The sequence below is a fragment of the Stegostoma tigrinum genome, chromosome 1 (genome assembly GCF_030684315.1).
Source record: "Stegostoma tigrinum isolate sSteTig4 chromosome 1, sSteTig4.hap1, whole genome shotgun sequence".
Lineage (NCBI taxonomy): Eukaryota > Metazoa > Chordata > Chondrichthyes > Orectolobiformes > Stegostomatidae > Stegostoma > Stegostoma tigrinum.
The window spans coordinates 55,875,804-55,892,964 of record NC_081354.1 but is presented as its reverse complement, the minus strand read 5'-3'; the positions used below and the strand labels follow the sequence as shown (position 1 = coordinate 55,892,964).

Below are 17,161 nucleotides of genomic sequence, written 5' to 3'. Positions count from 1 at the left end.
AGGAATCTCCATATCCTCCACAATTATCAAGAGCCAGTCAAAAGCTGGAGTAAGGCCAGCTTTTAAAGGAATTTTACTTTACTGCCCCTCAGAGGTGTCATAAGATGTAACTTTGTGAAAGGTTTCCGCATCAAGTTCAAAAAATCTTACCCGTGCCACTGTACCCCTTCTCAGTCTGAGAGCCCAGGCACCTATTCAGGAAAATCAAAAGGTTCTGCTTACAGCAAATGTCTTCACTGCCCTCCCATCGTATTTCTGAAGGACATCCTTTTAAGCCATTCCCATCTATTCTTTTCATCCCTTATGTTACACTCACACCTCCCCCCCCCCCCCCCATGCTACCTCCATTACCCATTTCATTCATCTTAATGCAGCGTTCCTTCCATTCTATTTTACTCTCACTCTCCACCAATTTTATGTCCCCTTAATGCATCTTACAGCATAACCATTGTTAGGTTCCCTTAACTGCTGCTGTTCTTTTCCGACCTATCAACTCTGACCCAACTCCTACCATCAGCACCAAATGTTGGTAGTCTCATACCTATCTGCTCCATCCATCTACCAAGTCAACAGAATGACCAGACAGACTTGAACTGCAACAAAAACAGAAGTTGCTAGAAAAGAGGACCCTCCTGAGCAAGGTTCACTGGCCCCTTGAGCTTTTCCAGCAACTTCTGTTTTTATTTCTGTATTACAGCATCTGCAGTTCTTTTGGTTTTTATTTTTAAAAACTGCATATCTTTGTTAAAAAGATTCTCTCTGTGCAGACATCTCAGCACCCACATGGTCGGGAGAATTTACTAATGCGTCTAAACATAATGCTTGCTCAAATTCATATCTTCCCTTGGAACGGATAAACCTTTCTTCAGTCAACCATCTTGTGCTCATAAATCACGACAAATAGATCTGCTCAGTGATAAAGGATTCCTGCCAAGCAAGGTCGACTGGCTGAATGGCCTACTCCTATGTTCAGGGTTTTCAATGCTAAGATGAAATCATTAGTCCTATATTTAGTGTACATGTCTGTCTCAGTTTGTCACCTCAGAAACATATGTTTACCATTATACACACCTTATTAGTTGGCATTTGCAATCAAACAGGTGATACAAACAGTGTTGCCAAGATAGTGCACATGTGGTTTAACACACCCACACAGAGCAGATTGCACATGGTACCGACCAATAGAAATGTTTTCACACTTCAAAGAGCAACCACCTACATTTGTACCGGTAGTCACAATTTGTACTCGGCATACAATTCGATTTTCTATTTGAAAAAAAAATTAGAACTTTAAAGAGCAACATAAATGCCGTGACCTACTGTATCTTATATTGTCAAAAAACAACAACTCGCAATCTGCTTACGAGGCTTAGGCATCCTAAGTGTAACTGCTGGCAGAAGAACACAGATATTGGGCCAGATTTTGCGGGCAAGTTCAGAAAATCTGTTTGGGAAATATCCTAATTTGTCAGAACTGCCACCATATAGATAGGCCATGCATGCACAACTTCCATGCCTTAAAGATGGGAGTGGAATTGATTTGAACTTGCCGAGACAGAAAACAGTCTAGATGTGGCCATACAGCAAGGCATGCTGAGGCAGGTTGGTTATAAGGCCCATTATGGTTCTCTGGGATATCAGCCCAGTTGTATTAAAGGCTGTAACTCAGCCCTGATCCCACAAAACAATTTCAATATTCCCTACGCACCCCTTCTATTTCCCAAGCCCTCTGTGCCCTCTATTCAGAGAAGATTATGTACAGAAACAGTGAGCTATGTAATTTAAAAAAAACATGACATGCTTATGAAAGTAAAGGCCCATTTTGAAATTCGCTTCTCCAGGTGGCCTCATTATGAATTCTTGTCTAAGTTCCCAGTCAGACTGGGAGTCATGGGAAATTCATAACGAAGGACTCCCCCGAAGGCTATGAAGTCTAATCTCCAGGCAGGCAGGGTTATGACTAATAACGGCCATGACAACATCTAAGTCTACAAAGGGAATGCTGGAATGGGGAATGGCTAAAGTTGTTGTTAGATTACATTCAGGTTTTAGCAACCCATGGGAAGCCTATTTTTCCCCTATGTATCAATTCTCTGGGAAACCACATCAGCCCCTGTTTCACCGCGTTTATGTGTACATTTTCTGGAAGTGAGAACGCAGTATATGCTTAAGAAAGTCCTATGAAGGCCTGTCTTCATTTGCGAGATATAGAAGACCACAGTCAAGGAATTACAGAGAATTGAACCTAAGTGGCTGAAGGCTTTACTGCTCAGTTGAGTAAAAGGAAGCACAATGCACAACAATGACATCAGGGAAATGGGCATTCAGCGGAATAAAATGTGGGATTGCAGGAACTCTGGTGAAAGAGATGAGGCCGAAGTAAAGAATTCACTAAAGATAAGCACAATATGTTATATTTCAGGCACAGGGGAACCAGAAGCTCACGTGCAGTGACAATATGGGTAAGAATGTACTGAATTTTATGACCATGCTGGTATATTTGAAGCCAGAGAAGCTCAAAATAAAGCGGGTGCTCTTCCCATCACCTTCTCTCCTGCCGCAACCTGTCTCTGATATTACAGTGGGCAGTGAAGGTGTCAGGTAGCCTGCATGCTCCTAAGCCTGTTGAGGCCAATAAGTCACCAACTAATGATCACTTTATGGTTCTTTTGCATTTCTTATTTTACATGGGAAGAAAAAGATCTGAAAAAATGTTTTTTTTAAAAAGTTCATGAAGTTGTAGTGTCCTAACACAAGGATGAGGCAAGCAAGGGAAATATGTAACAGTGTACTTCTCTAAAAATGAAGCAAATAAAAAAAGAGAGAGTTTCCATAAACTCTGTCCTCCCTGTACTTGTTCCAATTATCCTCCCACTGACAACTATAACATTGGGCCAAGCCACTCCCTGCAGGCAGGCAACCCATTAATCGACAGCAGATTCCTTTAACATTACTTGAACCTAAAACATTATGACTGCATCGCTGCTATTAAAATGCGATTGGCTAGCAGATTCTCAAGCATCTTTATACAAATCAGACTTTCTGGAAAAAGCCGTTACAAAAATAAACCAGGAAATTATTTCACCACGATTCAATATCGACTGCCGTCTGAAAGAAATCGTCTCATCACAGCTGACAGCACTATTTGGGCAAGCTCTGTAACATTTGGCATGCAGATGGCCACGACTTTGCAGTGTAGTAACACAAAGAAACATTTGGGAATGATTCTCCCTGTAAAATCAGTTTAGATATATTTTAAGCTAAATGTTCCATAACTAGTCTCATTTATATCTCTCAAGATATATCAATTTTTAAAAATGTTACTGTATTCCCTTTTCTCCCCACCACCCCACCCAGATCCTGCACAATATACCAAGCTGGCCAACTGTAGACAGAATGAAAAAGAAGTAGAAGTCAGGTAACCCCAACAAGGCAACTCTACTTTATTGTCTCTTCCCATTGGGTACTCCAAGGTTCTTCTTACATTTCCCTTCCCCCTTCCCCCCACCCCAACCCCTGACAACACCAGGTAAGTTACTGTGGCCAGAAACAAAACTGCAAGCTCTTCCTATCATTCTTACAACCAGTGTCCTGCAATTCTGCACTAACCTGCTGAACAATTGGTGCCTGGCCATTATGGACTTTCAATACACATATATAAAAATTGTCCTGTTTTACAGAAAGCATTCTCTTTAAAACAATCCATCATATTCAAATTTGAAAATATTCTGTTGCTTTAACACAGAAGATCAAATTTGATCAGACACTCCATGCTGAGTTTTTTCTTTCCTCCCACGGCTGATTCATTCATTAATTCACTGTTAGCTTTTTCTTGAAACAATGGAATCTACCCTTAAACACAATGTGACTGTTGGATTTTGTATGCTTTGAGCGTGATTACTAATGCATTTATAAGTCAGTCAGGAAGTGGTTTGCACCCTTTGTTGGTGTAGGAAGCGTCCCATTTTTATTATGGATCAATTGCTCCAGTACCAAAAGACACCTGCTTCCAGCTCTTTTATATTGGTTTCTTTGGATTTCAGGAAACCAAGTGTTTGTGAGTTGGCTCCCTGTTATTCACAACATTAAATCCAGATCATTTAGCCTGGCAGCAGAATTACAGACTTAAAATTTTAACAGGTCTACAATTCTGCAACCAGGATAAAGAAATCACATTTAGTGCTGCAATTGCAGTGAGCAGCTTTATTCCAGACCAGTTTCCCAAAATCCAACCTAAACAAACACCAGTACAAAAGCTGTTTTAATGTTGCAAACAGTTACATTTTTACAAGGACCATTGAGTTTCTTCATAGGTGAAGAAATTCATTGACTAGCAAACAGCTGGCTTCACTGCTTCAACTCCTCAGTTTGTCACAGTTAAAAATCTATTACAGGTATGTTGCCATTAGAGGCAGTGCTGTTAGTCGTGGTGTAGGTAAACAAAAACCTTACTGTTTGAGTGCAGTAATTCCAGCAGTAGTACCACCTCAACTGGCTTCTGCATTCCACAGGAAATACTCATCAGTACCACTGTTGCTGATAGCCTTCTAATGTTTCTCGCTGAAAGCGTGAATGGCTGGACAGGCTTCCAGCTTGGCTTTGATGTTCCAGGCAGATAGTTTAGTGCAACACAAAGAAAGCATATGATCCATGAAGTCATCTTTTAGATGAGACATTAAAAAGTAAAGCCGCCCTATCGAGGGCAAAAGTTATCATTGGCTTTTGTCTCACTAACAATTGTTTTTGGAAATATCTGTAGTTGTCAGTTCGGAAACAAAAAAAAAATGTGCAGCATTTCCAAAATTAAAAAATGTTACTTCCAGCATCTCTGGGATTTGTACTAAAAGGCTATTTACTTGTCAATTGTTACAATTACATAATAGCATCAGAAATGTGACAGTTTCTGAAGCAGGAAGATAGAAGATTGCTAAAGTTGCAGGTGTATTGAGGAGTACTGCTAAAATAAATAACTACAAATTGAATCCCACAGATCATTTATCAGCTGGAATCTCCCTTCTCCAGCTATGAAATTTAGAATTCTTTTTTACCCATTTTATATATCTTCCAATGGCACAGGCCTTTTGCTGATTCAGTACATACAGACGATAGGTTTCTCCAAGTGTGACACTTGACATCCAGCCAGAAGGCAGTGCACTTTTCCAGAGTATGGCCACCCTGACTCATTTGTGCTCCTGCTTTCAGTCATCTAGCTTTTGTAGCACCCAATTTTCTACAACAAGCAAAATTCCTATATCATTCCAACTATCACAGAAGAAATCTCAAGACCTGAGAATCAAAACTGCAAGCGCTATTTCACCGCAGTATCTGAGGCCATTAACTTGTTCATTTTTAGTGAACCTATCTGCATTCTTTATCAGTGATTTGCTAGATATACAACACAAGACTGAAAGTCTGTGGTTACAGATGCCAGACATTCAATTTTTGTAACAATGATGGTAAATGTGTGAACTAGGGATAATGCTACTGTGCAATTGTGCTGGGGACATTGTTACCACATCCTATTATTTTGCAAAGTTAGTTTACATCAAGACGGCCAAACCTAAACAAGGTTAAACAAAACTTATTTCTTCAGTGCTCCTGAATTTATGCAACAATTAAACATATTGTCAATTCTTTGCAAGAGTTTCTTTTCCTTTTTCAGTTTATAACTGCACAGTTGCAGTAGTTTCTAACTTCAAAAATTCACAAGGAATAAACAAAAGCTCTTTCAGAATGATCCTGATAAAAACCATTCAAATCAATCATATGGGAATGCAGCAAATGTAGCACAATATGAAGCTTCTGATAACCTACACCATAGAAGACTTGTACTAAAATTATGTAGAAACCCAGTGTAGCATTAGAGAGCATTTGGAAGTGGTGTGCTCTGCAGGTCACTGTTGGATGATAGATAGATGGAGCTGGACACAGAGTGCACAATATTAAATATGTGTTAGCAATTCAGTGGGGTGAAGAAGAAAAGATTAGTGCCTCTGCTTAGGAAATCAGTGATAAGGAATCAAATTAAATTGGTCTCTGAACAAGGTAAGGGAATTAGGAAAATTTCTTTACGCAGAAAGAAAATACTGGATTATTATGAAAGAAAGAAAGACCTTAATTTGCCTTAATTGACACAGTCTGTCAACAAGACTATCGTTTCGGACATACATGATCTGAAAAATATTAGTACTATGGCTGCGCAGTCTTCTGAAGTGTGACAGGTGATTGATAGTGTTATCTAAAAATCGACCCAAGCAAACACAGTAGGTTAAAACTTTTGCTACTCATGAAGGTGTGTTATAGTATAAATAATGCCCCACGAAGTTCAGGAACTAGCACATGCCAGAAGACTTTTTCAGTCTTGCTAGATGTTAATGTGGCCAAGCGGTTTAAGGCGCTGGATTAAAGCTCCCATCTCTGTTGGCAGTATGGTGGCTCAGTAGTTAGCACTGCTGCCTCACAGCGCCAGAGGCCTGGGTTCGATTCCAAACTTGACTGTCGGTGTGAAATTTGCACATTCTCCCCATGTCTGCGTGGGTTTCCTCTGGCTGCTCTGGTTTCCTCTCACAGTCTAAAGATGTGTACGTTAGGGAAATTTAGCACAGCCAATGCACCTAAGTGTTCTGGGATGTGTAGATTAGGTGGGTTACAGAGGGAGGAGTCTGGATGGGCCACTCAGTGTCGGTATGGACTTGTTGGGCTGAAGGACCTGTTTCCACACTGTAGGGATTCTATTCTATGTTGCCAGGATGTTCAACCTGCCCCAAACATTGTCATCCATGGAAGGGGAGAAAGCAGAAGGCACACAGACTTTTAAATCAATGGTTCTTGTCAGCGCACACAACACAATTTGACTGTCAGCAAGGATTAATGCACTTTCCCCAGCATCCAACATTAACTTATTCAGGTATAGAATCACTGCAGCAGAGGAAAGCCTACACATAAGTCAAAAATATTCATGCAATTCTGATATTGTCTAGCCCTCAGTATAACCAAGCTATTATCAAAAATTCAATTATACAGCAATCATGGAGCATTTTTGAAAGCAACTGTGTAAAGATGCACAATTGGAAATGACAATCACACAAAAAGCATTTGACATATCAAATGTAACAATAATATCCCTGTCAGACCCTTGGCATTTTCAGCCAGATGCAAAAATATACATCCAACAGACGCACCAGGTTATGGAATTGGAGCTGTACTCTCACAGGACATTGAAGGAAGCAAATGACCAAATCACTTACTTATTATACCCATTCTTGGCAGATGAAAACAAATAGACTATTGGAGAGTGGGAAGCACACAAGTGCATTTTTGCTTGTGAATATTGCTACATGTATTCTTAATCATTGAAAATTCACTTTCTGCACTGACCTCGAAGCATCAACTATATGGTAGCTGGGAGTGACATGGAGACCAGAAGTCTCTCTGCTCTGAATGAAGGTTTACATGAAAAAAGTTCTTGCCAGTATGTTTAATTATGTATCACTTCAATAAAACAGATAATTGATATTTAGATATTGTTCCTTTGTTTAAATGGTCACGAGGAATAGAGGCGATATGCCTAGATTACCAACAAGGAGAGAGAAATCTGCAATATCACTCATTTAAAAGAGTTAAAAAAGTGTTTTAAACAACAGGCTCACTTAGTACATAAAGCATGAATAGGTAATAACGACATTACATGTTGGAAAATAGTGCTTTGTTCCCCCTGTAAGCAGAGCCTTTGAGGTGCTGTTTGTTCTTGGAAATGAAGACAACCGTATTCATTATGTATAATGTTTGATAAGATTCTGGTGGTTAGACAAGTGATTGCCAAGGCTGATCTGCCCCTGGAAGGTTCTACTACAAAACAGGACAGGATACTGCATTTTTTTTTGAAGAAGGGTCTTGGCCCGAAATGTCAGTTTTCCTGCTCCTCTGATGCTGCGGTATTCATCCAGCTCTACACCTTGTTGTCCCATTTAATTTGTGACTGGATGTGGATTAAAGACCAGCACCAACATCCAGGTTATATGCAAGCATGCCATTATGGAAATGCCACACCATTGTGCTGAATTTCTCCAGACAGCCAAATTTCTCCATTACCTTTCAAAAGTCCTCAATATCATAACAATTATGCAAAATCCTGCATATAGCTTGTAGTATGGATACATTAATACCATTAATACTTTTAAATGGATAAAGATATATCACTGATTTCAAATATGTTTTATTACTCTTTACATTGAACTGTTGCCTCAATTTACCAGAGAAGCAAAAAGACAGTTTGTCTTTTTTCTCTCTGATGATTGACCACAAGTATAGGATCAAGCACTTTCTGCTGGGATGCAATTATCTTTAGCATACAAAGATCACCTTTGTGCAACCTATCTAATTGCTTTCAGGGGAAACACTCTGGCAATCTTTCTCAAGTGTGAATCTTTCATTAGCCAGTGTAGAACGTCGAAAAATCACCCTGCTGTTATAATAACCTAAAAATGGACTAATACCCAATTTCCTACAGAAGATAATTTTTAAAAAAATATCAAAATGCTTAGATTTATTAACATTCACCCATTAACCCAAAAGACAAAAGCTGTTTTAATGCGAGTATGTGATTGATTAGGGCAGATCTGAATGACAGTCGACACTTTCCCTGACCAGAAAAAAAAATACGACAGGGAATCTAAGCAATAGTGCTTTAAAACTGCCCTCTGGGCAGGTGATTTCCTCTTTCCCTTGGGCAATTCCCTGCGTGACCAGCATACACAAAGAGGCAACACTGGAATTGAATCTGTACATCATTACCTTCGGAACAATAAATCATGTAGAATCCCACCCTTTAGATGCTTTGTCTGGCTGTCTAGTGTAACCACTGTACAATTAACTTATTCGTTCTGAGTTAACTGACAATATGTGGTTCAAGTCAACAATGAGCGTTTGATAAACTGTAATGAAAAGTGAAGTTAATACAATATAACCCGAATATCCAATGCGTTGGGGAGTTTACTCGTCTTCTTTTAAGATTCTTCTTTGCATCACGGACCATACAATACCATAGGGGCATTTCAGACATACTGTAGAATTGGAAGTGAGTAAAAGACTTAGCTCAACAACTGAGATTGTCACAAATATTAGCAATAACCATTCTCGTTCATTTTAGAAACCCTACCTGGAATCTTCCGATCATAGAAATGAAAAGCGCTTGTGTGCAAACACATCGGAGTTAATAAAGTCAAACTCACCATTACCGATGCCCTTTCTCTCGAAACCAGAATAACTGGTCAGATTTGGCCGTTTCTTGGCGCACATGTACTCCATACTACCCTTAGTGTTTTAAAACGACTGAATTGATCACGCTTGAATCTGTCAGTTAATGGGTGGGGGGTGCAAGGGTACAATGCAATTTAACTCCAAACTGTGATTCTCAGGCAGTACACCGCGGCGCCCCTGTGAAGCCTACCTTTGATACATGTTTCCATTTCTAGTTGTTTTTTCTGCTCCATGGCAGGCACAGCAACACAGTTGCGACTTCAGTTGAGTTACAGTGTAACGAGCCCCTGACGCCGCTCCGCGAGCTACTCCTAGTCTCGCGCTCCCTTGCTCTCTCTACCGCTGACGCCCCGCCAGCTGTCAAGATCTGCCGGGTGACTGACAACACCAGTCATCCAATCAACGAAAGGTATTCGTTTCAAGATCACCAATAAACATCGGTAAAGACCTGGGCTGCCGGCGTAACCTTGCAAGGGGTGGAGATTGACAGATCAAATAACAAATCAGAAGGAGGGACAACCTTCAGCCATTCAGGGAGCGAAATACGCGCCGCCCGCTTTGGTCCTGTGCCGCTTGATGTTACAAAGAACCAATCACGTCACGAGAAAGGGAGCTGCTTGCCCATTAGCTGGACGAGGTGTGGTTGCTTGGGTTGCAAAGCTCCGCCCCATATTCGGCAGTTTCATTGTTGTGGTGAAGACTGACTGCTAGCCCCATGAGGTATCAAACCTCAGCAAATCCAGTGACCAACGTATAAATGAAAACTTGTGGTAGAGACACTTGTGCAAATCTACAGCTCATTGAAATGTGGCAGGCCACGCAAAAGAACCAACGGAGAGGCACATTAAATGTTCAGTGGGAGGCGAGAATGCTGGAAATACTCTGAGGACCTGAATACAATATGTTTTTGTGATCAGCAACATGGAATGCATAATCAAGGAGGTAGTGATGGATCTATACCAGGGCCTTGAGCCACAATTATACTTAATAGTCTGTACAACTTGAAATGTAGATTTACTAGGATGCTATGAATGGTGAGAGCTTAAAAATTATGAAAAAGTATAGAGTAACGTTCTGAGATAATGGGAACTGCAGATGCTGGAGAATTCCAAGATAATAAAATGTGAGGCTGGATGAACACAGCAGGCCAAGCAGCATCTCAGGAGCACAAAAGCTGACGTTTCGGGCCTAGATCCTTCACCTGATTCTTTGTTCAAGGTTATGGAGGGAATATTAAAAGTAAATGGTAAAAGGGTGCACCCAGTGATCTGAGACAAGAGAGAGCATGAAAAGAATTGGAACTGCAGATGCTGGAGAATCTGAGATATTAAGGTGCAGAGCTAGATGAACACAGCAGGACAAGCACCATCTTAGGAGCAGGAAAGCTGACGTTTCAGGCCTAGACCCTTCATCAGAAATGCGGGAGGGGAAGAGAGTTCTGAAATAAATAGGGAGAGAGGGGGAGGCGGATCGAAGATGGATAGAGGAGAAGATAGGTGGAGAGGAGACAGATAAGTTAAAGAGGCGGAGGTGGAGAGAGATCCCCTGAGGTTTGTCCGGAGGGAGGAGGGTAACTTCTTCAGGTTAGGCATCCTTAGAAGGGGCTTCGCAGTGGGGTTCAAATTGTATCAGAGATAATAGGAACAGCAGATGCTGGAGAATCCGAGGTAACAAGGTGTAGCCTGTTCTCAGGAATTTTAACCCTACTGCGAAGCCTCTTCTAAGGACGCCTGACGAAGTTACCCCTCTCCCTCCAGACAAACCTCAGGGGATCTCTCTCCCACTGCAACTCTCTTGTAATATCCATCTTTGATCCGCCTCCCCCCTCTCCCTATTTATTTCAGAACCCTCTTCCTCTCCCCCATTTCTGATGAAGAGTCTAGGCCGGAAACGTCAGCTTTCCTGCTCCTTAGATGCTGCTTGGCCTGCTGTGTTCAGTCAGCTCCACACCATGTTATCTCAGATTCTCCAGCACCTGCAGTTCCCATTATCTCTGATACAATTTTAACCCCACTGCGAAGCTTCTTCTAAGGATGCCTAACCTGAAGAAGTTACCCTCCTCCCTCCAGACAAACCTCAGGGGATCTCTCTCCATCCCCGCCTCCTTAATTTGTCTGTCTCCTCTCCACCTATCTTCTCCTCTATCCATCTTTGATCCGCCTCCCCCTCTCTCTCTATTTTGGAACCCTCTTCCCCTTCCCCCATTTCTGATGAAGGGCCTAGACCCGAAACGTCAGCTTTCCTGCACCCAAGATGCTGCTTGGCCTGCTGTGTTCATCCATGCTGCACACCTTGAAAAGAATTGGGGAGGTTTAAACAAATTCTTCACAAAGAAGATTGTAGAAGTCTACAGTCCTCTGCTGCAAAACCTATGTTGAAGCATTTGTTTTAAAGAAAGATGAGATAGTTACTTGGAAAAAGAAATGTTAAAGATCATGGGTTGGGGGAGTAAGTAGTCATGATGAGATAAGGTGATTTATATGAGAAGAAATGCCAATGCAGTCTGAATAAACCATGAATTAAAATCAGTGACATTTGATCTCAGTGTAAATATCACAATCTGATACCATTACGTTTTGATGTTTCATTTGATCAATGATGACTATGCTTACCTTGCCTTGAGGAAACCACTAAACCTGGCAAAGTGCGCCAAATAAAGATGATATCATCATTCGAAACAAGAAAAACAGGTATGTTTATCGCCATTAGTACCAGTCTGTACCTCTAAACTGAACCCAGCATCGGGATATGTTGTTTATATCTACACTGCATTGAAGATGTTGGCAAACTGCTCTTCCACCAGTTGAAATCCTCAGCAATGGCATGTCCCCCTCTGTGTCACTAGCCATTCTTGTGGGCTAGTCTGATGCTCCATCCTTCTGGGGCTCCACTGGCACTGTTATCTCTAGTTTGTGAAATCCTGATGACTTTCTACTGGGTTTATAATGTGCACCAGATAAGCTGCCTAGGAATGTACATTTTGCCCAGGTGTCTCTGTGCTGCAGTTTTCTGTGAGTCTGTATGATTAATCTTGAATCCAATTGATGGAATGGTGTGGTTGGAGTGTGGTAGCTATGTTTGTGAAAACAACATGTAACACAGGAACTGAATTCCACACTGTTGCAGAGATAGTAGGAACTGCAGATGCTGCAGAATCTGAGATAACAAGGTGTAGAGCTGGATGAACACAGCAGGCCGAGCAGGAAAGCTGATGTTTCTAGGCCCAAAACATCAGCTTTCCTGCTCCTCTGCTATGTTCATGCAGCTCTGCACCTTGTTATCTCCACACTGCTGCAGTTGTGGGGTAAGGACGGGGTACCTTAAGTAGAAGTCTGCCAGGTTCTTTGGCCCAATCAAAAGCAATTACCAAGTATTTGAATCCCATTCTCCAGCAATTGGCCTATTGGCTTGTATACCTTGACATCGCAAGTGTACATCTAAATACTTCTTAAATGCAGTGGAGATTTCTGCCTCTAGCACCCCTACAGGCAGTGAGTTCCACATTCCCATCACTCTCATGTCTCCTCTAAACCTTCTGCCCCTTACCTTAAATCCATGCCACCTGGTCATTGAACCTTCCCCTCAAGGAGAGAATATTTTTTCCTGGTTACCTTATCCATGCCCCTCAAAATTTTACACAATTCATTGTGTCCCTCTTCAATCTCCTTTCCTCTAGGGAAGACATCCCCAGTATGTCAAATCTCTGTTCACAACTGGAACTCTCCAGTCCAAGCAACATCTGGGTAATTTTCCCCTGCGCCTTCTCCCATGCTATCATGTCCATCCTATAAAGTGAATTCCAGAATTGCATATAGTACTCTAGCTGTGCCTAACCAACATTTTATGCAGTTCAAGCAGAAACTCCCTGCTGATACACTCTTTGACTCAACTGATAAAGGCAAACATACAATATGCCTTCTTAACCACTTTGTCCAGCTGTTCTGGTATCTTATGGGACCAGTAGAGATACACAACACTGTCCCTCTGACCACTGCTTCCCAAGGTCCTACTGTTCGTCGTGTATTCCCTTGCCTTGTCTGTCCTGCTCAAGAACATGCCTCGCATTTAGCCAAATTAAATTCCATTTGACACTGCTCGGCCTATCTGACCAGTTTGTCTTGCAGTCTTATGGTGCCCTGTCTGTTTACCACCTCACCAATTATTTGTATCATTGACAACTTAATGATCAGCCCTCCTACATTTAAGTCTAAAATATTTATATAAACAACAATACTGACACGTGTGGAATCCCACAGACTTCCAATTGGAAAAACACCCCTCAACCAACACCCTCTTCTTCCTACCACTCAAACAGTTGCGGATCGAATTTGCCAAATTTCCTTATATTCCATAGGCTTTTACCTCTGTTGTCAGTCTCCCATGCACGATCTAATCACAAACCTTAATGAAGTCTAAGTAGACAACATCAAAAGTATTGCTCGCTACTACCTAATCACCTCTTCAAAAAATTCAATCAATGTACTCATCTGGGGGTTTTGGGGTGGTTAGTGGTAAAAGACAAATAAATCTTAACATAACAGGCACTTACCTCAGCAAACAAGATAAGATTTACTACATAGTTATATTACAATTATACAGAAAAATTTTAAAACCGATTATATTATGGTGATTGCAACATGAGGAAAATAAGTTGTGACTGTTTCCAATTGCAGTTAACATTCCCTAAACTGCCTGACACTCCATCCAGTGGCTGTTATAAATCAGAGCTTCACTTTAGCTCAGATTAACCCTTCCATATTAATTTCCATGACAACTCCTCTCAGATTTTAATCGCGTTAGTTCACCATTTATACAATGATATAAATATTAGTTTACTTTTACCACCGCCCTTTCTCCTTCAAATCTCTGATTTCACAAATTCAAATTCCGTATCTGAATGCGTGCAACAATCACAACAAATTAATGGTTCACTATGAAGTAAATACATATGACTGATAGCCATGATGGAGATATAGCTTCATGCTGACAGGTACTTGGTCCTGAATTTTGTGACATTCCAGATGAATAGGAAGCTACGTAAAGATGGAGTGGTAGCAATTTGTTCAATGATAGTGTTAACGCAAGAGATAAAGATTACCTTGGTTCAGGAGATGAGGATGTAGAATGAGTTTGGTTGAAAATGAGAAGTAGGTAAAATAAATCATTAGTTTGGAGTTATCTGTAGACTCTCTAAAGCTAGTCATAATGTACGATGAGCTATACAAGAAGAAACATTGGGTGGTTGTGATAAAAGTATAACAATAATCATGTGTATTTGAATCCACATATAAATTGATAATCAGATTGGCCATAGTTGCCTGTATGAGGAGTTCATGCAGTATTTCTGAGATTATTTCCTGGATCCAACCAGAGAGCAAATTAGACTAAAATGAAATCATGTAAAGTGATAGATTAATTAATGACGTCAGAGTAAGGTACCCTTTGATGACAATAACCATAGTATGATTAAATTATGCATCTAGTTTGAAGGGGAAAAGAGTGGATCTGAGACATACTTTAATCTTATATAAGGACAACAGCGTGGTCATGAAATCAGAGCTTGCTGATCTGAACTGGAAAAATAGGCTAGGGGATGGATCAATAAAAAAGCAGTGGCAGACATTTATGGGATATTTCAGAATACACAGAATAAGGGAATTCCTACTATAATGAAAAAAATCTAAGGTGAGGACCTACCATTTTTGGTATATTAAGAGCATAAGAAAAATATGAAACACAAGGAAAATGTTGATAATTGTGTAAAAGTAACTGCGACGTCAGATGACTGGAAAGAGAGTAGAAGATTAATAAGTGTATAAGAGGACCATGATCCCACATCTGAATATCAAGCCATTGTTGCCAGGACTGTCACTGACCTCATTACCTCCAGAGGTCTTACCCCCACTGTCTCCAACCTCGTAGTCTTCCAACCCCAGACAGCCTCTTTCTACCTCCTTCCCAAAATCCACAAACCAGACTGATCTAGTAGGTCCATCATATCAGCCTGCCCCTGCCCCACTGAGCTGATTTCCTCCAACCTTGACTCTATCCTGTCTCCACTTGTCCAGACCTTGCCCACCAACATTCATGATTCCTCTGAAGCCCTCTGCCAAATTGACAATTTCCTCCTCTTCACCATGAATGTCCAATCCCTCTATATACCATTCCCCACCAGGATAGCTTGAGAGCTCTCAGCTTCTTCCTTGACAAGAGGCCTGAACAATCCCCAAGCACCACCACTCTCCTTCATCCATCTGAAATTGTTCTCTCACTGAACAATTTCTCCTTTAATTCATCTCACCTCTGCCAGGTCAAAAAAGTGGGATGGGCTCCCTCATGGGTCCCAGTTATGCCTGCCTCTTTATGGGGTATGTGGAACAGTCCTGGTTTCAGCCCTACACTGGTCTCCTCCCATAGCTGTTTGCTTGGTACATCAACATCTGCTTCAGTGCTGCTTCATGTTCTCACCAGGACCTTAAAAATTTAGTCTATTTTGCCTCCAATTTCCACACCTCTATAACTTTCACATCATCCATTTCCAAAACTTCCCTTTCTTTCCTTGACCTCTCTGTCTCCATTTTGGGGAATAAACTGTCCACCGCCATCCACTAGAAAGCCACTGACTCCCATAGCTCCTTTTACAACAGCTCTTCCCGCCCCACGTCCTGCAAGGACTCCATCCCATTCTCTCAGTTCCTTTGCCTATGTCGCGTCTTTTCAGATGATGCCACCATCCAAAGGAAAGCTGCTGACATAGCTTGCTTTTTCCATAACTGTGGTTTCTCACCCACTGTGATTAACAGGGCCCTCAACTGCATCCAATCTCTAACCCATGCTTCCACCCTTGCCCCTTCCCATCACTCACAACAGTGTGATTGGGTTCCCCTTGTCCTCACTTTTCATCCAACCAGCCTCCGCATTCAAAGGATCATTCTCTGCTATTTCAGACAATTCCAGCAGCATACCACCACAAAGCACATCTTCCCCTCACGCTGCCTGTCTGCATTTCACATTGTCCCTCTGGGTCACCCTAGTCCATCCAAGGACCTAACCAGTCTTTCCAGGTGAAGCAGTATTTCACCTGTACCACCTCCAGTCTTGTGTGTTGTATTCACCGCACCCAATGTGGCTAATGCAGTTTGGGTGACCACTTTGTAGAACACCTCTTGGCCTGTGTGCAAGCATGACCCTGACCTTCCTGTAGCCAGTCAGTTTAACAGTGTCCTGTTCATATGCTCACTTGTCTGTCCTCGCCATGCCGTAGTGTTCCAGTGAATCACAGCGTGAACTGGAGGAACAACATCTCACCTTCAGACTGGGCACTTATAGCCTTCTGGACTTAACATTGAGTTCAACACTTTCAAATTGTGAATCATTTCTTCCCCTTCTTGTAGCTTGTTACATTCTGTTATCATGTCCTATACAGCGCGCGCGCACACACACACACATGCACACGCACACACGCACACACACGGTCAGTTAATCTGAACTACCAACATCTTTTCACCTCCAGCACCCTACACCCACTACCCCCAACCCACACTATAGCATAAATGCTTTCCCCTCCATACTTCACTTCAGCTCGAATGAAGAGTCAGTTAGACGCGAAACATTAACGTGCTCTCTCCAGATTGCAGGTAAGACGTTTCTCCCTTTTAGGGAGTGCAGAACACAATTTCAAAGTAAGGGGCATGAAACTTAGTTATGAATTAGGGAGAAATCTTTTTACTTAGGGGGTTGTAAACCTTTGGAATTAGCTCCTACAGAAAGCTGTGGAAACTCAATCTTTGAGCAAGGTTAAGGCAGAGATTGATAGATTTCTATTTACCTGCAGTGTGCATGGTTTGGGGACAGGGAGAGTAAAATTGTAATGAATGGTGGGCATAACAAAGTGTGGAGCTGG

General features: G+C 41.5%; 1 protein-coding gene across 3 annotated transcripts in view; it reads right to left on the bottom strand.

The window, feature by feature from the left end:
• The window catches only part of afap1 (actin filament associated protein 1), a 294,973-nt gene extending 285,390 nt beyond the window's left edge, over positions 1–9,583 (bottom strand). The window contains exon 1 of one of the 3 annotated variants that reach the window (XM_048546338.2): positions 9,449–9,583. In XM_048546338.2, coding sequence (XP_048402295.1) covers positions 9,449–9,491 — 43 coding nt within the window. In that variant the 5' untranslated portion in view covers positions 9,492–9,583. Of the gene's footprint in view, positions 1–9,230; positions 9,294–9,448 lie in introns of those variants that run through there. The other 2 variants (XM_048546346.2, XM_048546355.2) reach the window with 2 other exon arrangements.
• Positions 9,584–17,161: the final 7,578 nt, after the last annotated feature.